This window comes from Corylus avellana, chromosome ca2 (genome assembly GCF_901000735.1).
Source record: "Corylus avellana chromosome ca2, CavTom2PMs-1.0".
Classification (NCBI taxonomy): domain Eukaryota; kingdom Viridiplantae; phylum Streptophyta; class Magnoliopsida; order Fagales; family Betulaceae; genus Corylus; species Corylus avellana.
The window spans coordinates 36,021,582-36,046,206 of record NC_081542.1 but is presented as its reverse complement, the minus strand read 5'-3'; the positions used below and the strand labels follow the sequence as shown (position 1 = coordinate 36,046,206).

Genomic DNA, 24,625 nt, shown 5'->3' with positions numbered 1-24,625 from the left:
CGTCAATGAGACACATAAGCTGTTGTCCACATATACAAAGTTTTTGAAGAATAAGGAATTAATCTCCTCAAATGTCCTCTCTTGTTCCTCAAAAATTATGTCATTCATTTCCCTCCATAAACACCATAAAAAGCACGTAGGCACCATCTTCCACACAACACTCCTTGGACTTCCAACAAGCATACAGATCGACTACACATTTAGGCATAACCCAAGACGATCCAAAACGATTGAAAAAGGCAATCCAAATGTCATAAGCCATGTCACAATGAAGAAGAAGATGGTCCACAGACTCCCCATTTTCTCAACTATACCATCCTATATCACTTTTGACTTAAAAGAAGCACCCATGGGAAAACCCAAATATTTCATGGGATGTAAAGATGAGGAAGTACATAGGTCAATTTCTTGGTTAAGATGGTTGCGACAATATCTTCCGGGAGAGCATTTCAAAGACTAGTCACCATCTAGGGTGGTAGTTTAGTGGTTCCAAGAAATCTTCAAAGTGGTCAGGTACACATTAGGACATGAATTTGAATCCTATAACGGGAATTTTCATGCTTGATTAGTGTAAACCACCATGGGTCCTATTGATGTCCTAATGGGGCTGGATTAGGCTATGGCTCAATCAAACTTGAAGGAATGCCTGTAGTTCCCACCATCTAAGCCCTTCCTATGAGGTTCCTAGCAGGTAGGTGTTGCCATGGTCATGTTTAGATAGAGTCACTACTCTGATCACCCCCTCTTGCTTTTTTAATTAGAAAAAAGAAAAAAAGAAGACCAGTTCTATTCAACTTAAGTTTTATTGATGTATTTTGATGCTTGATTGGATATAAGATGTTCTCTTCCATTTAAATAATTCCTACTAGGATGTACTCCATGTCCTCTGTACTATTACATTTTGGTAAAATAGTTGTTTCACAATAAAACTTAACTATGCATCAATCCTAAATATATGGTCATCAGCATAGAAAGTCCTTGGTAATCATTGTCATTCTATTGGATCTATCCAATTTTTGGGCTTTTCCTCTTGCCCTTTAGCATCTTCTTGAAAAATGCCACTTGTTTGTATAGGTACACTTGAGGTTTTCACTGTTTATGATTTTTTTTTTAATAAGTAATTTTCATATCATTAATAAAGCGCAGGGGCGCAACCCTAGCACACAAGAAGTATACAAAAATGAACCCATACATGGGAGAAGAATAAAATACATACATGAAATCTGCTAAAGTAGGGACAGCCGCTCAATGATAAGCCGCTATCCATATATACAAGAAGTTAATCATACCATTTCACAACTCTACCACCGAAACCTCAACATCCTCAAAAGTCCACGTGTATCTCTCACGCCAAATACACCACATAACACACAACGGGACCAGCCTCCAGATTTCCTTAACTAGACCACCCCCAAATGAACCACCCCCAAACGAACCACCCCAACTTGTCAACAAATCCAATACTCACCTCGGCATAACCCACTCTATCCCAAACAATATAAACATGTAATTCCAAAGCACGCATGCCACTTCACAATGAAGCAAAAGATGATCAACAGACTCGTCACTCTTCTTACACATATAATACCACTCAACCACCACTATATTCCTCTTTCGCAGGTTATCATGTGTCAATATTTTCCCGAGAGCTGCTGTCCACCCAAAAAATGCCACCCTCGAAGGAGCCTTTACTCGCCAAATGCTCTTCCATGGAAAAGTATGATGAACCTGGCCATAGAATACCTTATAAAACAACTTCACCCCGAATTGACCCCTCTTGGAAGGACTCCATATTATCCGATCCCCCTCTCCATGACAAATTATGACTCAGTGGTGATTGAAACCATAGTTGTATCCCCTTGTCAAAGTATACGACAAGGGGACTCGTTGTCTTATGTGCTATTTGTTATTGTTATGGAGGCTCTGAGTAGAATGATGGGGGCAACAAAAGCTAGTGGCCTTGTAGTTGGTTTCTCAGTGGGGACTAGAAATAATCCTGGAATCAATGTCTCACATTTTCCGTTTGTTGATGATACATTGATATTTTGTGGGGCAAACGAGGACCAACTACATAATTTGTGATGTCTTTTTCTATGCTTTGAAGTTGTCTCGGGATTTAAGATTAATTTGCCAAAGTCAGAGATTGTCCCAATTGGTAAGGTGGAGGGTGTTTATAGGATGGCAAATATTTTTGGTTGTAGGGTGGCAGGATTTCCTATGGTATATTTGGGTCTTCCCCCGGGGGCACCTTACAAGTCTACCACCATTTGGAATGGTATTGTCAAGACGATGGATAGGTGATTGGTGGGTTAGAAGAGGTTGTATTTATCAAAGGGCGGGAGGATCACACTGATTAAAAGCAACTTGTCTAACCTTCCTACCTATTTTTTGTCTCTATTCCCTATTCTTGTGAGTGTGGCGAACAGATTGGAGAAACTACAAAGAGATTTCTTATGGGGTGGCCTTATTGAGGAGCCCAAGTTCCACTTAGTGAAATGGTCCCAAAATTTGCTCTACCATGCAAGTAGGTGGTTTGGGAATTCAAAACTTGCGTAATTTTAATATAGCTTTATTGGGAAAATGGTTATGGCGATATGCTACGGAAAGGGAAGCATATTGGAGGCTGGTTGTAGAAATCAAGTATGGGTGCATGAATGGTGGTTGGTGTTCTAAAGTGGTGGAGGCCCCGGAATGTGGGCGTGTGGAAACATATTAGGAGATGGTGGGGAGTATTATCAGGATTTATTAGATTTGGAGTAGGAGTTGGTTCCCAAATTCGGTTTTGGCATGATCCTTGGTGTGGGGAGCAGCTTCTGAAGGAAGTTTTCCCTAAACTATTTTGCATTGCAAGTAATAAGGAGGCATGGGTTAAGGATCATATGCAGTTGTCCAATGGTGTTATACGTGGAATGTTCCTTTTTTACGAGCAGTCCAAGATTGGGAGGTACAGATGGTGATGGCTTTTTTTGAGAAGTTGTATGCTTTCCGAAGACGCCTTGTGGGGGGGGGAGTGGACTGCTTCCAAACGGAAGATGTTTGAGGTGCGGTCTTTTTTTCCAGTGCTTTCTTATTCAGGGACGAATGTGGTGGCGGTTTCCTCTTTTTTGTGGAGGAGTATATGGAAAGTTAAAGTTCCATTGAGAGTAAGTTTTTTTGTGTAGACGGCGACTCTCAGGAAGATTTTGACTTTGGACAATTTGCGTAAGATTGGAATCATTGTTGTGGAATGGTGTTGTATGTGTAAGAGGAGTGGTGAATTTGTCAACCACCTTCTTGTTCAATGTGAAGTGGCAGGAGCCCTATGGAGTGTGCTATTTACTCTTTTTGATGTCACATGGGTCATGCATGCAAGGGTGGCAAATTTACTAGCTTGTTGGCACGGTCAGAGAGGTAATAGTTTTGTAAGGGAGGTGTGGAGAATCAACCCACTATGTCTAATGTGGATTATTTGGATTGAGCAGAATGCACGATGTTTTGTCGATCAAGAAAAGACGCTAGATGAGCTCAAAAAGTTGTTTATCAAGACTTTGTTCCATTGGGTAGAAGCCTTTAATGTGTCTCAGTTTTCTAATCTACCTCAATTTTTCGCTTTTTGTTCTTCTTTTTGTCTATAGTGGGGCCTTTCTTTGTATACATCATGTGTACTAGGGTTGCGCCCCTCTACGCTTTTCAATGAATTATTTATTTATCAAAAATAATTTGTGTTGTTGTGTGAAAATGTATGTATTGTCATGTCCTTGTCACACTAGGTCCTGCTTATACAGCAGGCATTTTCATACCATAGTGGCACCACACAGAATATCAAGGGGAAACACATGGTAGTACCACAAAGGAGAATATTCAACTAAATCTTAATCCCAACTAAATGGTGTTGGCTGAAATCAAGTACTGCTGTGTGTGCGCCTCTGTGGATTGGTGGGTGGCCTAAAGGACTTTAACAGGTGTTGATACTATTTCCAATAGCTCATTTAAAGAAGTCTGTAATGACAGCTTACCTGAATGTTTGGAGCTAATAAACTGGGCTGATCAGTAAAGAAAAGCACCATTCTTCCAATCTCTTGCTTCAATAATATTCTCCTCTCATTATGTATGGCATCACAAGAAACTAATGCTTGCTCATGCACTTCACTGCAACAATCAACAAACTTTAGTATATCATTTTCAATGCTGATGGAGCATGGATGCTTGAAACATGACTAAGAAAATTTTAACATCCAATATTAGTAGAGATTGATTATGGGAAAATAAAAACTATGTTTGAAATTGATAGTTATTTCTTATAATAAAGACTTCATATGGATATAAAATCCCATTTATGATATGAGAATATTAGTACAGCTGTGACATCTATACTGGTCCCAAACTTTACATACTTTTTAATATTCTAAAGAAGGACGTTTCCTAAAGTCTGAGGTGTGTCCATTACACGTCCAGGAATGATTTGGGAGTGATGCCACCATGAGAGCAGGCTTTCAGCGATTTTGAGTTTCATTGCATGCGCCTGCATGTGTCATTCTCTGGAGACATCCTAGACGGTTTTAGAGATGATATGAAGAGTTTGAGGTCAAACCTACTTTTGATTAGTTCAGTGCTGAAAGAGCTATATTACATGCGAGTTGCAGAATAATTATTTTCTGCAAATCTTGCAAGATTTTACTTTACGTTTTATTAGGTGTGTCTACATTATTTAGCTGGTTCTGGAGTTTCTTACCAGTTTCTAAGACTCGTAGATCTATTTCATTGGGTTTCAAGGTAGTCCACAATACATTTTATTGGGTTTCTATATTGAGTGGGCTTGTTTTCGAACGCTTTTATGTCTAGAATGATGTGTAGAGTGCTAAAAAAATAAATAATCAGAACACAATTGGATCTTGACTAACTGAAATTGAGCATTTTGGGGTATGGAAGGTATGGTTATTACCATCATATGCTCCCCTTGTACTGCAGTTGCACACCTTTTAGAACTTGAGTGAATTACCTTAATAATCCGAAAGAGTATTAAAGGCATGGTTGCCTACTTCCTATTTCTCTTTCTTTGTCATCTTTTCTTCTTCCTTCTCTTCATTTTCCCACCAATCACTCTAACTTGCTGTTTTCCAACTTTATGCAGGTCACAATAATACAAGAATCCCTCCAAATCAATTGTATTAAGCTCCCATTACTTGCATCACTCTACAGAAATTTCACCACCTTTCCTACCAACAACAATTCTAGTCGAGGATTCTAAGATTGTCTTGCACAAATTTCCATATCAAAGCAAAAGAATTGCATAGATTCCCACTTTATCATAGACTACCACAACAAATGATGAAATTGGTAGCCCTACCCATCAAAACCTCATTATGTTTTTCAATAATATCACCTTAGATTTACAGAACGTATGGCAAAACCCCTGACCTCAGCTATTAGACCCTCAATTTTTTTTAGACCTTCAATTAGTCTCCATGAAACAGAAAACCTGGGAGACCATCGTACCACCTCCCACTTCCAAGAACCATATGCACCTCAGGGAGAATAGATATCACTAACAGATCTATCATCATCTCCAATTTTCAAAATTTTCCCTTTAGCAGCTCTATGTCCTAGCATTAGAAAGAACGATGAGTATGAGATCCCTTAAAGGCCAAAAATCATCATCCACCAAGAGCTTGACAACATTAATCTTTGATTTTAGCAACACTAGTCTCATTTGTGGAGTTCAATAACAAGCTCTCACTTCCCAAGAGCTTGTTATTAAACTCCACAGATGAGAATAGTGTTGCTAAGAACAAAGATTAATGTTGTACATGCCCCTTCTCCTTCAAAAGCGAGTTGAAATTCCTTCCATGATAAACACCTTTCCAAGAGAAACGGAAACCATTATGACAACCCATGACACTGTAGAAAGATTTAACACCAAACAACCCCCTTTTGGCAGGAACCCACCACAACTTGTCCTCCCCTTTTTGTCTCATTCTCGCTAAATATAACACCCTGAAGAACGAAACAAAGGGTTCTACCTCCCAATCATGAGGGCTTTAGTAAATTTCACGTTCCACTAAATGGCACTTCCAGAAAATTCCATGTGAGTCGCAACAAAAGCATCCTTTACGCAAAAAATACCAAATAAAACTAGGAAGGCTTCCTTAAGGGCCGTATCCCCACACCAAAGATCATGCCAAAATCTAACCTTGGAGCCATCTCCCACCTCAAATATGATATAACCACAAAACTTCCCCCAACCCCTCTTAATATTCTTTCATAAACCCCACCCCATATGCCCGAAGAGGCTCACTAGAACAACACCTCCCATGCACTTCCATATTTAGAATCCACCACCACCCTTCTCCACCAAGCCTCTCTCTCAAGCCCATAGTGCTAAAACCATTTACCTGAGAGAGTATGATACTATGATTTGAACCTCATCAAGTTCCTAATCCCCAACCCTCTCTTGGAGATCGATGTACAAACCTTGGACTATCTCACCAAGTAATGTTTGAACTCTTCACCTAGCCCCCTCAATAAGAAATCACCCTGAAGCTTCTCAATACAGTTTGCAATACTCGCAACGAGAGGAAATAGGGACATGAAGTATGTAGATAAGTTGGATAGGGTGCTCTTGAGAAGGGTAATCCTACCACCCTTGGACAATACAACCTTTTCCAACTAGCCAACCGACGTTCTATCTTCTCAATAACACCACCCATATATGTTTGGCCTTATAGGATGCCCCCAATGGAAAACCAAGATATTTCAAGGGCAGAGACGCAACCCCACAACCCAGAATTCCAGTAAACCTAGCCACACTATCAACATATCCCACAAGAACCAATTCCAACTTGGCTAAGTTCATCTTCAAACTCGACACAACTTCAAATAATAAGAATAAATTCCATAAATTGTGTTAGATGATTTGGGTCAGCCCCACAGAAAAGTAAGGTATCATCCGCAAATAGAAGATGGGAGATATCAATCCCTTTCCCCACAAAGAAGCCAGGCAACACTCACTGCAGCTGAGGTTTGATATCAAATGACAATACATTTGAATGCCCTTCATGTCTATTTACACTAAGAATTTTCTTTTCCTACTTATACTGAAATAAAAAATGAAAAATAACTATTTTTTCATCTTCCAAAAGTTTCCATGGGTTTTTTCTTTTGATAGATAAAACTTTCCACGGGCTTTGCATTATGTGACATTTAAAACTGGATCCTGCATCTGAAAATTATGGTTAAAACATCATTTTATACTGAGGGTTTCAAGGATGCTGCTACTGAAAATTGATTTCTTGATATATTTTCTTAACGAGCTAATACAAGCATACTGAAACAGTGGAACTTGCAACTAGTAGAACCCCCAAATTGTGCACAACTCCAGAATGGCCACCAAGAATGATATCAATATAAGAATATAAAAACCAAGGACAAAGTTGAGCTTTTAGAGATATATGGCAGTTTCCACAATATGCCAAGTACATAAATGATATAGTAAAGAACAAGAGAAATTCTATGGGTACCAAATTTTTTACCAAGAGATGATTACCAAAATGGTGTGGAGCTTATTCATTGGTACCAGTAGCATTTCTCTTGGTACACGTCCTTTTGGTACCCATCTCTTAGTAAAAGATTTCGTACCCCTAGCATTTCCCAAAGAACAGTATGATCAAAAGAAAACCACAAAATAATTATTTCAATCTACCTATAACAAAAAAAAATTTCCTCATTCCTATTCAATATTCACCAACAAACATTTATTATTTTAATTGAAATCATTAATTTAATTGGCCATTGCAAGTTGTCATTTTAACTTCAGCATTTTGCATTTAGACTTTGGAATAGAAGAAAATTAAGTTAATAAGAAACTTTTGATTATACCTTATCATTTTCTCAACCTGCTTTGCAACACTATACTCCAGATCCGCTTCTTTCTGCTTTGTACGTCCTGATTTTGCCATCTTCTTTGATTCTAATATCCGTGGCAGAACATATAAATGATAGTCCTCATGCAGAAGTATATACTGCATTTTAATGTTTTACAATGACAGTCAAGCTACTTGGAACCAAAAAATAATAATTAATAATAATGCAAATGAAAAACACAATTTCAACAGTAGGTGTTAGAACTCACCTCATCCCTGAATAATGTAAGAACTAAATTTTCCTTCAGTGCAACCTGTAAGCCGCAACCAATTTAAAAAAGGAAAAGAAAGGAAACAAACTCTGCATAATTCAATTACAAAGCATAATCATCTATAAAAAAAAAAAAAAAAAATTGTCAAGAAAATGAGGGTGCCTACATTTTTAAGGTAAAATGTAGAGAAAACTTTTCACATTTAGGTTAATAACGCATAGAACTGCATATGGTTTTAGTTGCAATAATTAAACCTCAGCAACTTTGAGAAATATACTATTAGACCCCTACAAGTGATGTCTTGAATAGAACTTGGTCGCATGACTAATAGCAAGCATTTAACATGCATTTGAAATTTTATATAGATAAAGAAGAAGAAAACAGATAGAGAGTGATTGAGAAAGAAACCGAAAGCCTTCATGGCATTGATTCTTGACCAACATTGACTCTCAGGATTTTCTTTTCCCTTATTATGACTCACTTCAAAACATTTTCCCTTCATGAAAAAAATTAAAACAGCAGTAGTATAAGGTTAATTCTCAAGAACACATATGACATATTAGTTGTAAAGAAATTACTTTCAAAAAAAAAAAAAAAGTTGTAAAGATATTAAATGCTTTCTTTTAAAATGCATGTTTATTTCAAAGAAGACATTCGTTATGGTATGGATGGAGTATAAAAAATTTATCAGCTGAGCTAAATGATGACGATACCTTTTTCCACTGATCAAAGAAACCAGGAAAAAAATGCCAAAAAAAAAAAAAACTATCGTTATCGTTTTCCCTAATGCTTGAGGTTTTTTGCAGATTATTCAGTGGGCTATGAAGTCCAGTTTTACATAATCGCTGATAAGGGATAATAAGAAGCCAGAATTATATGACATGAGATTATTCAAATAGATCTAAGAGACTCTTTCATAATGACATCCAATTCCTCCTTTTATTTGTAGTGACACATGTACATTGGTCAAATATTAGCAATGCACTGATTACATAGCATTTGTGGCATTTACCTTTCAACTACAAAACTTTACATATATGTTAGCGACAACACCTAAAGGCCCTCACATCCTTGTCAAAAATTTGTGAGTAGTTTTGCATACATTTTCTTCTTCTTGAAGTACACTGAATTTAGATCAAAACTCTTATTGCATGACAGTGGCCAAAAGGAAACAGGCAAGAAATGGGATTTACCATAGCAATATCAATGCTAGTGACGCGAAGTAGCTCATCAGGACAGACAAGATACCCAAACAATACCCATTCCCGGTAAGAGGTAACATTTGCTAGATCCTGCGCTCTCTGCAAGCAGGAAATGAAATGAGAAATGCAGTATAGTTAGTAGTAAATACCATTAACATAAGAATCGGAAATTGAAATACTAAAAATAGGAGCATAGTTAAGCGAATAAAATTGTTTTGACCCATCTCAAAATCATCCAAAGTCAAGTATCTACCATTGGGTGAGCCGAATTTGTAAGTATGTCTGGATATCGAGGATGATACGGACTCAAAAATCCCTCATTTCTAAGCTTCCTTGTATCTGTTGATAGGAAAATAACAGGACCCACAGCCTCTAATACCTGGAAAAGGAAATTGAAACTCCCAATGTAGTTTTTGAAATGAGCACCTCTAAAGAATTATTTAAAGGAAAAAAAAATTAATGTGCTTCATTAAATAAAAGATTTAGAAGAAATTTTAAAAGATCAACAGAAATTTGAAGACCATATAACCCTGAGATCACTTGAACAACCATTCCATATCAAACTTGACAATGACTCAAATAAATGGATCCTAAATAATATAATCCTATGTAACAGAGAATTCTATTTCAGCAATTCTTTTTCTGTAACATTACAGGCATTGTAGCAGTGTTGCATGCATTTTGTTTAGGAAAGCCATTGGAAAAATTAATACCATGTGAACATGCTTGCTAAAAGAAGACTGGATATATGAAAATAGTCACCAATAAACCACAACTTTGGGAAAGGAAAATGCCTTTCACATTTGAGATTAACTCGCATACAATAGGTACTTTATATAGAAACAACAAACAAGAAAAAAGATAGAATTAAGATTTTTTTCGAAACAAAGCTCTGAGATTCCACAACAAAGTGGCCTCTGAAATGGCGGTATGTAGAAATATCAAAAATCAGCCATTGTAGTAGTCCTCCCGCTAAAAACATTCACCATCACATTGACATACAAATTCTTTGCTAACTTTTCATTGAGCCTCACCAATAATGCAGATAACAAAGCCTCCAATTATCAGCTGACCAATAAGAGGATTGAATGCATTTCCAAAGTCTCCAGATTCACAGCTACAGATCGAATATCTCAACCATATAGGAGAAGAGCCAAAGATATGTCATCCAAAACCAGATGGAATCCCAAATGCCTACTACAACTGGGAGTCCAATCTTAAAACCAAACCTAGCTCTATATAGCTTCCACTTACCACAGCCATAAGGGCAGTCACTGTGGTCATGTCCCAAAAATCTATTGACACTAATATTTTTTTTTTTGATAAGTAAATCTATTGACACTAATATTTAGCAGCAACGACTTTCAAAATGTGCCCCTTCAGACAAGAACAGATTTCAACATTGCTAACTTCCTTTAGTTTAGTACCCCATTAAAGGCGTTTCCAGATACCTCCAAGGGGTAGCTCAATCGGCTGTGAACCACGTCTCATAAAGCGGAGGTCACTAGTTCGAATCCCCCCTCCCCCTTCTCTTGTGTGGACATGTCAAAAAAAAAAAAAGACATTTCCAGATACACATGGAAACTGTAGATATATTATTTTAGTTCATAACCTCTTCTCTTTTTGGAGATGAGAGACATTTTCTTTTTACAAGGATTAAAGAAAAGAGTAGAAGAGGAGGATATTGCCACACCAAGTTGCAAAATGGGACACTGATCCAGGTGGCAAATGATTATAAAATTTATCACAAATTCCCAGCTATTACAGAAAAATCCTACTAAGAAGATTCCAAAAGAAATTTGAGCACCAAAGCATCATAAGATGATCATCTTATCAAATGAAAGAGAAATACACCTAAACATCAGTGCAAAACCATTTTGATAAAGTAAAGGATGAGATTAACCTCTCCAATACGTGGGCTCACAAAATTTAGGTCCTCTTGTAATCCTTTCAGTGGTGGATCATAAGAGTCTATAAATTGAACCAACCTGTAATCCAGAGAAAGAAAGAAATAATGTGTGATGCATCAAGTGAGAATAAGAATTTTTATTTATTGTTAAGAGGCAGAAAAAGTTACACAGACACAGGTGGGTCTTGAACCCACAACCTTGTTCTTACAAGGAGAGAAGGTGCCACTTAAGAGTTCATTAATGAATCGTATGATAATTCTCCTTTACAAAAATTAAAACTAAAAAATAAATAAAAAATAAAAGAAAGATCATACTGCAAGACCACCAACTGTCAATCTAAGCATCTAAAGAATGTTATCCTTCTCCTTAGAGATTGTTATGTTATATATTTATTTTCTTTTTCCTTTTTCTTTCATAGCCAAATACAATTCAAACACCCTTACGGGTTTGAAATCATGACCTCACCCTCTACTCCGCCCCTTATTTATAGGAGGTGGCAAATTGGTCTAAAGATCATTGGCCCATGACAAAGATAATTACAACTACTATTTATCAAACAAAAAAAATACCAGCTCTAAACACCATATGCAGACCATATGGCCACGTGGGCATGAGAATAGCATGTGACTTTCTCATGTACAAAACATAAAAGACAAGATTCTCTTCAAAAAGTCACACCAACCTCCTTGCCATGTGCGCGCCCCCCCTCCCCCCCAATGTTATAAGCAGCAAAGTAAATAGAATCCTTAATTCATTTCAGTGATTTGGGCATTTCCTCCTAACGTTTTAGGTAAGAGGATATCCATCTTTGGACATCAGTCAGTTTCCATGCCACCACAATCAAAGTATAAGCTAACAGTGTAATAATAAATAAAAAAAGAAAAATACTGACCCATCTATCAGCACCAAGATAACTTTAATTAGAAATATCCCCTACCTATGGTAAAAATCACAATCTCGGTCGTTATTTGACATGGCATGTAAAAGGTTATACATTTGAAGCACCATTTTCCTTGGTATCTGTTATGAAAGAATTGTATCAGTAAAAACAAAAGCATGCACGTATGGTATATACATGAGATGAGGATAATGGAAAAAAATAAAAAATATATATATAAAGGAAAAAAGTTGAATATACAAAATGGAAAGTAGACTTGCCTTCTCAGAGAAAAGGTTAACACGAACAAAGGCACAAAAGAGATCCATAAATGCATGTAGTATAAGCGAGTTCTGATGGGGCTGCAAAATACTGTCCAAAATTAATAAACCTAGCCATAATGTTTTTCGCTAAATAATTACTCTAAAATTTTAAACAGTAACGAAAAGGAGTAAAGATTTATTATTTCAACACCCCCCTCATATGCGAGCCCCCATATGCAAGGGATTTGAAACCAAAACAAACATTCATTATCACGAATGTCTTTGGTACTTGCTCTTGCACCATGTAAACAATCAAATAATCCAAAAACCTGCACTCTTTCATTTTTAAGAAATGGTGAACAAAAGATGTATAAAACTTCTCACGGATATTATGAACAAGATGGACACTGAGTTGCCTCTTCCATTCAAAAATGACACAAAACATCTGGTTTACAAATAGCTTTTGCATCTCCAATACTATGTTCTTCTTCTAGCATCACTAAGGCAGTTAAAATAGCCTTCCAACAATCCTCCACCTCTCGTGGTGTAACAGTCTTGTCAAATACATCTTCTGCAGCCTCATCCATGCATTCAAACAATTCTAAAACACGTAGAAAGCAAGATTATTCCACTAGGCGAGCTCAAGGGTTCTATGAAGAGCCTGAAAGTTAGTTCGAACAACCTTACAGGTGATAGAAGGGCATAGAACTGAAAACACAAAAGCTTTTGTAGACCAGAGGTTCTCAGTCAATTGTTTAAATGGAAGAGGAAGCTCAATGTCATCTTGTACCTTTTCCCCACGGCAAGCACAGTACAACTTGGTTGTGATTTCCCAGAAGTGGACAGGGTAATCAGTTGCTAACAGTTTCCACTCATCTCTATGATAGTCACATCTCTGATTAAGCCGTTCTTTGTTCCTTTATGTAAAAGTTAGTTTACATCCATAACATATAAATTTGGCACCATGAAGAAGAGAAATTTGAAACTCACCAACAAAGTAATAACCGTGCTACTTAGATCCAATATAAGTCGTAGAGCTTGTTCGCGAAATGTCATCAAGTCGAGAAGCAGCTGATCCACACAAAAGAAATCTATTAACTGAGTACATTTTTTTTTTTTTTTTTGATAAGTATTAACTGAGTACATTTAACTAGTGATTGATTATCAAACTATGTAAAAGTTAGCAATTATCATTTCATTCTTTGACACTAGGAGTTACATAAAAGCCTTGCTTAAATCAAAATTATGAAGTGCTAGCCTTACAGATCCCCTTATTTCCAACATGTACAGTCAAGTCAAAGCTTGCAGTAGGACCAGGAAGTTAGAACAAGAATACAGATCTATAAAACCTCAATGTCATGTATGAAATATGCTTAAAAGGGAGAAATTAGGTGAATTTAAGAAATTAAAATAAATAAAGAAATAAATAAAATAAAAACGATGGAAGCTGCTCCTCAATTGGTGAAAAATACCAAAATAAGAAAATTAGCTGGATAAGTCATCTCAAACTATTAACAAATTACACTCGAACAACATTTACAAGCCAAGATAATAGATTATAAATAACAACAAAGAGGAAAATTAGATAACAAGAAAACTCTAACAAAATATATTAGTATTTCTAGCTTGCTCATGCCAATTCAAATATTATTCATACTTCAAAGGAAATAATTTTTCTCATGATATTTGTATGAGTATTCATACCAAATGGTCTTACCACAACAAAGCAATAAAGTTCATCCTATGTGTACCTCCTTTGTAGATTCTGTATATGTCCTTGTTCAAAATTTCAAGCTTTGCTATGGGAATAGTTCAAGAGATTTAATTTTTTTTCTCAGTATTTCATGTAATCCATGGTATGACTGGAAATAACTGTATAGCTAGTTTGCTACAATGTTCCTATACTTGCCAAACCATTAGGTTCATCTCACATGGCACAATGATTAATAAGAAATTAAGAATTAATGAATTATGAAGCTTTATTCTAACTTAAATTTATTGTTTTAAAATAATCAATGTGAGAAAATAATTGTTTCCAATTAGGAGATAACAAGAGAGGATAATGGATGAAAAAGATGTAATTGACGAGATCAATGAGGCTATTGTGATGTTTTGCAAGACTAATGGATGACAAAGAGGTTAAGCTGAAACCTCCCAAGGTATCTTTGCTTCAAATTAAACCTTATACCCTATCATTGTATACAATTTGAAGCAAAGATACCTTGGGAGGTTTGGAGTCACAGGCTTGGTTGTGAATTAAACAATACTAAATTAAAACTAGCTTTGACCAAGTAACACATATGATTTTCAGAATCTTCATTCTTCATTTTGATTGAGTCTACTTCACAATTGACAGCAATTGAGTTTTCTTGAATTTGAAGAGTGATAAGAGAACTAATCTTTTGCTATCAGTTCTAATACATGCTATAGAGACAGTGAGAATAATGTTTCAGCCACATTCCACCACCCAAAAAGTACTTCAGCTTTTTCATGCACTGGAAAATATTTTAAGGCTTAGGAACGCCGTGCAGGTTAATAGCTGCACACAAGCTTACTTTCGAACATGCACATAATGAATGAAAATAGAGAAAAATTAAGTAAACATAAATACCAACTATATACCTGAACCCACGGTTCCAAGCTCTGCAACTGAAGTGCTGCACCATCATGCAAAGCATCCAAAGCAACCCTATCAACCTGCATCAAAATCATCCGAAATGAAAGAACTACTAGTACCGCATGCATATTAACAAAGAAAATACCTAACATTGGGAGGGGAAGGAAATCAATTCTTACACGTTCAAGTTGTAATTTGCTAAAATGCTCTGGAAACTTCTTTGAGAGCAGAATGCAAATTTTTGGATGGTTAGGGAACACACCCGCTTTCCAAAATGCTTCAGTAAATACATGGCCGATTGGGTCTGGGTAGTCCAAGATTTGATTCAACCGATACATTTTAGCCATAAGACCTTCAGCAACTTCTGTAAGTTGGACTACCCACTTCATGTTCAACCCCTTTTGAGACCCACCTGAACCTTGGACCTGTCCATCAGGTCCAGCATTCCTAGAGCTCCTAGATGTCGTTGGAGGTGTCATTTGTGGACCCAAGTACTCAGTCCATCTTGATGGAGCTTCCCATTCTCTCGATCTTCCAGCAGCAGGGGGTGATATCGAGGAATCGTGACTTGAAAATTGTTGACGCGATTTTGCCATTGATTAATTAAACCTCCACTTAAAAATTTCAGCAAGCCAAGTGTGGCATACGAGTCAAATTTCTCTATAAGTGCGAAAAATAAATAAATAAATAAAATAATCTCCAGAGGACCTCTCTTGTTTCACATTTCCATTGTACACAAAAACACAAAATGCACCATCCACTTGCCAAGGAAATAGCAGAGACTCAGAGAATACTAAAAACATACAGATGAAGAAGGATTCAAATTGCATCTTAATTCTTAACCAAAAAGGATGTAATTCTGCGTTAATAATCCAAATTTTTTGGTTTCCAGTATTTAAACCACTGCATTATCCAAGATTTCTGCAAAGAAGCTTCACTATTACCACACAACTCACAAGGGTTTTGTGCTTGTTGGCAGCAAAAAAATTGCGGGAAAGGAAAAGCGTTCCAAATTTCGAGCGCTGAAGACTCTTACATTACTCCATACCCAATACAAACAAAATTTCCACCGTAATAAGTTGATGACAATAGTTTTGAGTTGGGCATGAAAGTTAAAACATGAAGCACAAAACCACCCCCAATTTTCATTTTCTTCCAATTTCACATCAACCAAACGGAGAATAGCTAAACACAAGTAATTAACCACAAACAACCACAAAAAAATGCCCCCATTGTGGCTGCTGAGAAAATGCGAGAACGGTAATGGTTTCTAAAAAGGACAAACTCAATCTTAGCACAGCTAAGCAGAACAGTTAGCATACAAAAGCATTTTGGTTCCTCGGAACCCAAGGAATGAAAATTTCGAAAGTCAACATGTTGAAATCCCTTTTGACTTTCTCACTTTTTTTCTCAAAAACCAAACGGAGCTCAAAATGGTTGTGGAAACACAGAGAGAGAGAGAGAGAGAGAGAGAGGCGTACAATTCAGAGCTTGAGGTTGAAAAGCGAAGCCGGTGAGATTGATTGATTGATTGAGGGCATGAAGCTCAGATCTGAGTCCGTCCGACCCCCTCTCTCTCTCTGTCTCTCTCTCTTCCCCCTCTTAAAGCTATAGGATTTCAGAGAGAGTGTGTGCGCGAGAGTGGTAGTTGTTGGCGAAGAGCTGGATTTTCATCTGACAGGTTTTCTTAATTCCCTTTTAAATTTAAAATTAAATAACAAAAATAAAATAAAATCTTTTATAAATGTTTGGTGAAGTAATTTAATTTTTAGAAAAGCTAATACTATGATGTGTCACTGTCTCATGAGATTTATTATTTTAAAAATTGTATTATCAATTCATGGGATGGCGACACATCATTTGAGAACCAACTTTTAAAAAAAAAATTTAGGATGTGTAACATTTCTCTAATTGTTATACTATTTTTATTTTGATGATGTCATTTTTATAATATTTTTATTTGGTAAATTGAATAATAAAAAATAGCTTTTGTCCAAGGCAGGACAATTAGAAATTATTCAAACTAGCTCATAACTCGTATTATATGCGGAATTCTTCATTATAATTTAATTTAAAAACTTAAATACATTTTCATCACTTTTTTTTTATTATAGGTTGTAAAAACAATCTATCACTAAATCCATTTTAGGATTTTTATAATTCAAATTTTATTAGAAAATTTTACCACCTTTTTATAGCCTAAAATGCACATCTCACTTGCAATATTGAAATTAGGGTTTGGTTGTTAATATTATTTGGCAGTGTTTTCTGTTTTTTGTATTTAAAAATGTGTTTTGATATGATGTAGAGGTAAAAATATTTTAAGTATTTTATATGTTGAGTGGTTTGTCAATATTTTTGTTTTGAAAACCGAAAACAAAATAAATAAGAAAAATGTTTTACCAAACAAAATATTTTTATTTTTGTCTTTTATTTTTGTTTATTTTATTTTATTTTATTTCCATTTTTAGCTTTCTATGAATATTGATGAGACTAGATGTACTTGTTCTTGTCTTAGAAAATTTGTAATTCAATGCTAAAATTGGGTTCTAATTTTAATTCAATGCATGAAATTCTATTTGGACATTTTTTTAAAAGGTACAATTGGGAAGGAAGAAGGGGTCAAGTTGGGTTTTTCTCACTCTTAATATATAAAGAGAAAAAAAAAAGAAAAAAAAAAAGTGACAATATTTCCATAACAGGGATGAGAAGCGATACATTTGGCAACAACATGTGCTCGAAAATTAGCTCTCCTAAAAACCTTGGTAAAAGAGAAAAACAAAACATAAAAAATGAGGAAAAAATTTACTTTAACCCCCTAAATTATAACCACATTTTCATTTATGTTTCTGAACTTTAAAAAGTGACATTGAGGCCCCCGAACTACAACTGCATGTTAAATTAGACATTTTTTTCTTTTTCTTTTTTTTTTTTGTTTTGTTTTTGTTTTTGCCCCAAAATGGCCTTGAAGTTATTAAAACTTTACCATTTGAAAAAAAATAATTATTTATTAAATAATTAGACAAAAATGTGGAAAATTAAAAATACCAAAAAAAAAAAAAGGCTTTTTCATATTAGCTCCCTTAAATTTTGTTCAAACGGTTTTTATTTTTTTATTTTTTTAATAAATTTAATGGTTTTTTGGGTAAAAAAAATGTAGAAGTCTTTAGGTTGACATGCGGTGTATGTCACTTTTTAAAATTTGAATGTGTAAATGAAAATGTGATAATAGTTTAAGGGGTTGAAGTATATTTTTTCAAAAAAAATAATAATAATAATTTGGACAGTTAATCTGTTGTTAAAAGTTGAATTATATTAGATTATTATTCAAATTTTCTTTTAACATTTTGATTTAGCTGTTAGGATTATACTAAAATAAGAAGGACGTGACCCTCACATCAGTCACATGATGTTTTACCGTTATGAACCAAAGGTATCAACGGTAATCCTCGATTTCCCAAACAATAATAAATTATCCAATTTAAGCTTTTTTTTTTCTTTTTTTTTGTTCACAAAAACTAATGTAAGCTTCCTATTATATTGTCTCTAGTGAGGGTAATAATGAAATCAAACAAACCCATTTCTTAACCCTTGTCCCCCACGATAACAACAATACTATATTGTATGTCCAAATCCTTTCTTTATCTTTTTATTCTCACAAGATTTTCTTTTAACTTGAACATGATGACTATAACCCACAAGAAAAAAATAGAAACACAACAAAACATCAAAAAAAAAAAAAAAACAAACAAACAAACAAACAGCATCCAATAGAAAAAAGGGGCAGCGGGGTGGAGAGTGGGAGCTATGCAAGGGTGTGTGAAGGTTAGACAGAGGCACGAAGAGAGGCGATTTGGAGCGAAAACACTAAGAAAGACGGTGGTGAGGTGTGACGATGGGTGAGACTGATGAAGGATGATAGATCAAGCTTGAAATACCCATGTATGAAATCTAAGTTAGTTTCGAGAGCAAACTACCTGAAAGGAGCGAAGCAGTGACCAAAAATGGCAAGTCTGCAATGGAGAATAACCTAACACTGCGTTTTTGGGACGAAAAAAAAAAAAGTGCAGGAAGCATAGGAAGAAAAGACTGAGAGCATAGAAGGGGGAAGGGAGGATGAAGGAAAAATGATCCATCCCTCCTCCCCAATAACACTCGTTAGAGGCAGAGGAGGGCCTCACAAGGAGGAGGAAAATTTAGAGAGAGGAGAGAGCTTCTATCCCTAAAATGAAGAGAAACAATTATTATTATTATAGGGTAATTAGTTATATGCTGTTAAACACCTACCAATAGGCAAGACATTGTTCGGTCTCGGTATCGGTGGTAGGGCTTGGCATTTTCCAAAAAAAAAAAAAAGCGTGTCCATCTTAAGGTACGAGAAAACCACAATATTATTAAAAGATTCTTTATGCTACTATAAAAATGTAACCTAGCTTTCTTTTAATATCAAATATAAGCGCGGCTAGGGGTGAAACGAAATTTTTAGGTGAGGCACAAACTAAAAAGAAGGCATTTTGAGAGGTAAAAGATTAATTTTTTATAGAGTCTAGATATAAGAATCAAAGTTATAACATAACTTTGGAAGAGATTTAAAAATTTTGGAGGGCTGCTGCCCCAAGTTTGTACGTAGGTTCGTCCTGTCCTGACCTGACCTTAATCCCGACTCATTTAACTAAAGACAAAATAGGGCAAATAAACACTACCCAAAAAAAACTCTAAAGCAAAATTGATATCATTTTTGTTGTTAATAATAATGTCAACAAAAGATTTTTTGAGTAGCTTTGAAGATTTAAAGGTGTGATATCAATCATACGGTTGTAAATACTCTATTAGCTCAAAATGTCTCACCAAATGCTGTTGGGAAGTAGGAATAGCTATGTAGAGGCTATAGACAGAGAATAGTGCCAAGTTGTGGTTGTGGTGGTTGAGGCTTTTGTCTTTATTCACTCACGTTGTTGGAAGCTTAAACTCATCATTTTATTTTATTTTTTATTTTTTTTATAAAAATAAAAATAAAAAAATTGCAAAGATTTAGGTGTGAGTATTTTTGCAAATTTCATTAAATCCTGACCAACGTCCAAATCTTTGCAATTTTTTTTTTTTTTCTTAAAATGATGAGTATTTTGGTAATTTTGACACCCTCAATTAGGATTTAACGAAAAGGTCTAATGGAATGGTAACATTGCAAAAAATTAAAAGTCCAATACATTAAATTGAGAGCCTTTAAACTTTAAGAGATGACGTAATTGCAAACTTTATAAAAATTTAAGAGCGTTAAGTAAAGTTTCTTTAAAAAAAAAAAAAAGATGATAAGCATGATGCATGATTGAACCCAAAAGAGGTCCTAGTGGAACCCACGATACACACACAATATATATAGAATATTGTAAAATGGTTGACTTTGCTTCCTTTATGTGAAGGGGTGAGTAGATTACAAGGTTTGATTAACTATAGAATAAAAGATTATGGAGTTGAAGAAAGAAGACATACTTGACTTGGACACTACGGCAGCATGATTGGTGTAAGTATTATTGAGTGTAAAAGAGTGGTAATGCGCAAAATATGAAGCAAAATCGCACTGAGATGATCAGTGCATGATGGTGATAATGCACCCACACCCACACCACCCTCAACGTATTTTTCACATGTCAACCTTTTCACAAGCAAGACAATACAGCAGTTTCAAACATCTTTTTCATTATCATTTTGCAATCAAAATCGTCTAAAAGAAAAAGGAAAAGGAAATGAATATTAGTTAGTTATTTTAGAGCATTTATCATATATATTGGGCTAATCAAAGGTTATTTTGGCTAATTTTATAGAAAATTTGGATGAAAATTGTGAAAGTGGATAATGGACATAGCTAAACTAGAGTTTGTGATGTAAAAGCTTTAAAAAAGTTTATAGCTAAAATAGAAAAGAAAAAAAAAAAGTGTTTAGCTAAAATAAAGAGAAAATTTGTTGAGGCATATGTGAATGTGTGAGATGTGTTTGGCATCATTCTGTTATTTATCTCTTGTAAAAAACAATTCACCATTGAATCTGTGAGATCTACATGTAAGTCTTACAAATTTAATGATGAATTTGTCAATCTTTTAAATGGAAATGGGCAAGAGATGGGCAACAATTAGAAACCAAATATTTCTCATGAATGTGTATATATAGTTATATAGTGTACGTTACGTCATTTAAAAATTTTAAATGACGTAACAATATATTAACTGTTTGATAACATATTATACATCAGTAAATTTGCAAAATTTAATATGGAGTGTTAAAGTAAAAACTTTTGATTATTTTGGGGAGGGACAAACACTATAAATACAAACACACACACACACACAAAAAAAAAAAAAAAAAAAAGGTGAAATTGGTCACCAAAAAAGTGGAGCAATTGCAACAACTATGGGCACTAATTATATGTACTGGCTAGGTTACTTGAACTTCATACAATTGTAGTGTCTTCATAGACAACTATCAAAACATTATTATTAACCCTTTGAGACCATACCTAGAAGTGGTGGTCATTAGATATCATGTCACAAGTTAGCTACATAAGAACTGCCTCTATTGAGTAGACAAAACCAATGATTATGTATGCTGAATTAATAACATTAATTCATTGAAATGGCTGGACAATTTAGTATAACACTAAACCATGCCTGGTTTTCTAACATCATTTCATGCCAAAACAAAATAGACAATGATCTCAAGACCGCCTTCTAGGGAGGAGCTCCTCCGATCTCTTAGGCTTTTGATTTGCACTAAAATAGTGAAGTTCTGGTTTTAGTTAGGGTTTGTCTATGTAATTTATTCTCTCCCCAAATATATGTTTTCATTTCTTATGTTTTGTTCCTAATCGTGTTGTTATATTTAGTAAAGAACTGGCTCACTAATGGGTTCTAGCTAACTAGCTAAGCATCTCAAAAGTCAACTCATCCATTACTCCATTTCCTCTAGCTTTGATTTTCATCATGTTTTATCTCAAAAGTCTGTGACCATCTTTTGCTAACATTTATAGTCATAGATTGTGGTTCTGCTCAAGCTTATGGAGAAAATCTAGTTTTAGGCAAAGACCAACTATCACTAACATTTGTTGTTTTTGGCATGTAATCACTTGTTAATTTGATTTGGATAACATTTTAGTGTAGGTTGAACTTTAATATATTTGCCTTAGCTCTATGATTTGAATTGCATTTTGATTTGGCTCAGGCTTTATTCATTCGGCTGAGAATATTTGTTTTTAATAGTTAAATTAAAATAGCCAAAGTTGCAGCTAAGCAACCAATCTGTTGTTATATATATTTGGGTTCTATTCATTTCTTATACCTTTTGTTTTAACTATCTGGTTTGGAAGAATCCCTAAAAAGAGCATGCTACGTATGTTTTAACTCGTAAGTGATCTGTTTATTCTACATGCTAGATATGTCTTGAGTGATAAAGCTCCCTTGACATATTTATCAAGGTTAAAGAACTTTAAGTAAATAATGAAAGGGGATAAAAATATCTAACATATTTTTTTTTAGTGAACGCAAGGGTGGCAAGTGGCAACCTCGGAGATTACTATGTTTTATGTTGTAATTTGTGTTGTAGTTTAGTTATTTATGTACTTTTATTATTATTATTATTATTTTCATTTGTATTTATTTCATTTATATGTAGTTTTTTTTTTTTTTTTTTTTGTTCGAATCTTTTGGATCAAGTTTATGAGTTTTTCAAATTTTTTTATTATAAAGAAATATGAAAAACAAACCTAATCGAGCCAAGCTGCCCAATAAAGGCTCGAAAGTGCTTTTAAGTAAGCTTGGGCTCGGATTAGACTTTTCCAAAATGTTTAGTCTAACTCGAGCTCAAGTGTTTAAAGGTCTTCATAAACGAGCCAGTCTTGAAATTCCAAAACTTAGGACGACTCGACTTGATTACAGTCCTAAACTCATGTATCCAGATACACATTAATCTACCACATTGGCAATTACACCAAAAAATAAAAATTAAGGGGGGAAATACATTTTACCCCCTGAACTATCCATACATTTACACTTTGACTTCCAATGTTTAAAAAGTGACACTTGACCCTCCTAAACTTCCAAATTGTTATAATTCAACCATTCTGATTTTTTTTTTTTTTTCCAAAATGCCCCCATCTCAAGTTTTTTTTTTTTTTTTTTTTAAAAAAATAATAAATTAAATTTTTTAAAAAAATTTAAAAATTAAGGGGTGGCCGGTCACCACAGTTGGGCTTGGGGGTGGCTTCGGCCACCCCTTAATTTTAATTTTTAATTTTTTTTTTTAAAAAAAACTTGGGATGGGGGCATTTTGGAAAAATAAAAAAGTCAGAATGTTCGAATTGTAACAATTTGGAAGTTTAGGGGATCAAGTGTCACTTTTTAAACATTGGAGGTCAAAGTGTAAATGAGTAGATAGTTAAAAGGGTAAATATATTTTTCCCAAAATTAAGAGAGAGAAAGAGAGAGGGGAGGGGGGGAGAAAGTGAAGATCCACTCCATTGCCACCCTCCAAACTTTGGTTCCAGCCCCCATAAAGGGGTGAGGGTCAATAGATCCACCAATGTTCACCTTTGCAGAGTTGGAGGGTGGTGGGGAGAATGGATCCCTTGGCTTTTTTCTTTTTATTCATTCTGTTGAGATTTGTTTCTAACTGTTAAATTAAAATAGCCAAAGTTGCAGCTAATCAGCCAACCCGTTGTGATTTTTTTTTTTTTTCTTTTTTCTTTTTTCAGATCTAGTCATTTCTTAATTCTTATACCTTTTGTTTTAACAATTTGGTTTTTGAAGAATCCCTAAAAAGAGCATGCTAGGTAGTTTTTAACTCGATCTGTATATTCAGCATGCTAGATGTGTCTTAAGTGATAAAGCTTTACATGTTTATCAAGACTAAAGAAATTGGAGTAAACAATGAAAGCGGATAAAAATATCTAACACATTTTTTTTAGTGAATGCAGGAGTGGCAAGTGGCAACCTCGGAGATTACTATGTTTTTTGTTATAATTTGTGTTGTATTTTATTCATTTATGTAAATTTATTTTATTTTCATTTGTATTTCTTTCATTTATTTGTAGTTTTATTTTTCTTATTTGTAATTCAACCTTTCTTTTTTTTTTTTTTTTTTTTTTCGAATTTGCTTGTAATTGCCCTAAATTACTTATTTGGTATCTTTTGAATCAAGTTTATGAGTTTTTCAAAAAATATTATTATAAAGAAATATTAAGAAAAAAACCTAAACAAGCTCTAATCGAGCCGAGCTACCTAATTGAGGCTCGAAAGGGCTTTTTAACCGAGCTTGGGCTTAAATCAGGTTCAGATCAGACTTTTCCAAAATGTTTAGTCTAGCTCAAGCTCAAGTTGAATCGAGCTTATTGGGTACCCAACTCAACTCGATATAGCGTTTTCAATGAGCTCGATCTAAACTCGTTTAAAAGTCCTCTTAAACGAGCCAATCTTGAAATTCCAAAACTCAACACAACTCGACTCGTTTACAGTCCTAAATTCATGTATCCAGATACACATTAATCTACCACAAAGCTTATTGGGTACCCAACTCGACTCTATATAGCGTTTTCAATGAGCTTGATCTCAACTCGTTTAGAAGTCCTCTTAAACAAGCCAGTCTTGAAATTCCAAAACTT

The 24,625-nt window shown here is 34.8% G+C and overlaps 1 protein-coding gene across 2 annotated transcripts in view; it reads right to left on the bottom strand.

Annotated features, from left to right (window-relative positions):
- Positions 1-16,633, bottom strand: part of LOC132170215 (protein NAP1) — a 38,208-nt gene extending 21,575 nt beyond the window's left edge. The window contains exons 1-12 of one of the 2 annotated variants that reach the window (XM_059581106.1): positions 16,461-16,633; positions 15,159-15,639; positions 14,985-15,059; positions 13,353-13,433; positions 12,381-12,461; positions 12,160-12,242; positions 11,216-11,300; positions 9,566-9,691; positions 9,304-9,411; positions 8,108-8,152; positions 7,855-7,997; positions 3,996-4,128 (exon numbers count right to left, since the gene is read on the bottom strand). In XM_059581106.1, the coding sequence (XP_059437089.1) occupies positions 3,996-4,128; positions 7,855-7,997; positions 8,108-8,152; positions 9,304-9,411; positions 9,566-9,691; positions 11,216-11,300; positions 12,160-12,242; positions 12,381-12,461; positions 13,353-13,433; positions 14,985-15,059; positions 15,159-15,575 (1,377 nt within the window). In that variant the 5' untranslated portion in view covers positions 15,576-15,639; positions 16,461-16,633. The remainder of the gene's footprint in view (positions 1-3,995; positions 4,129-7,854; positions 7,998-8,107; positions 8,153-9,303; positions 9,412-9,565; positions 9,692-11,215; positions 11,301-12,159; positions 12,243-12,380; positions 12,462-13,352; positions 13,434-14,984; positions 15,060-15,158; positions 15,640-16,460) is intronic. The other variant, XM_059581107.1, reaches the window with a different exon arrangement.
- Between the last annotated feature and the right edge of the window lie 7,992 nt (positions 16,634-24,625).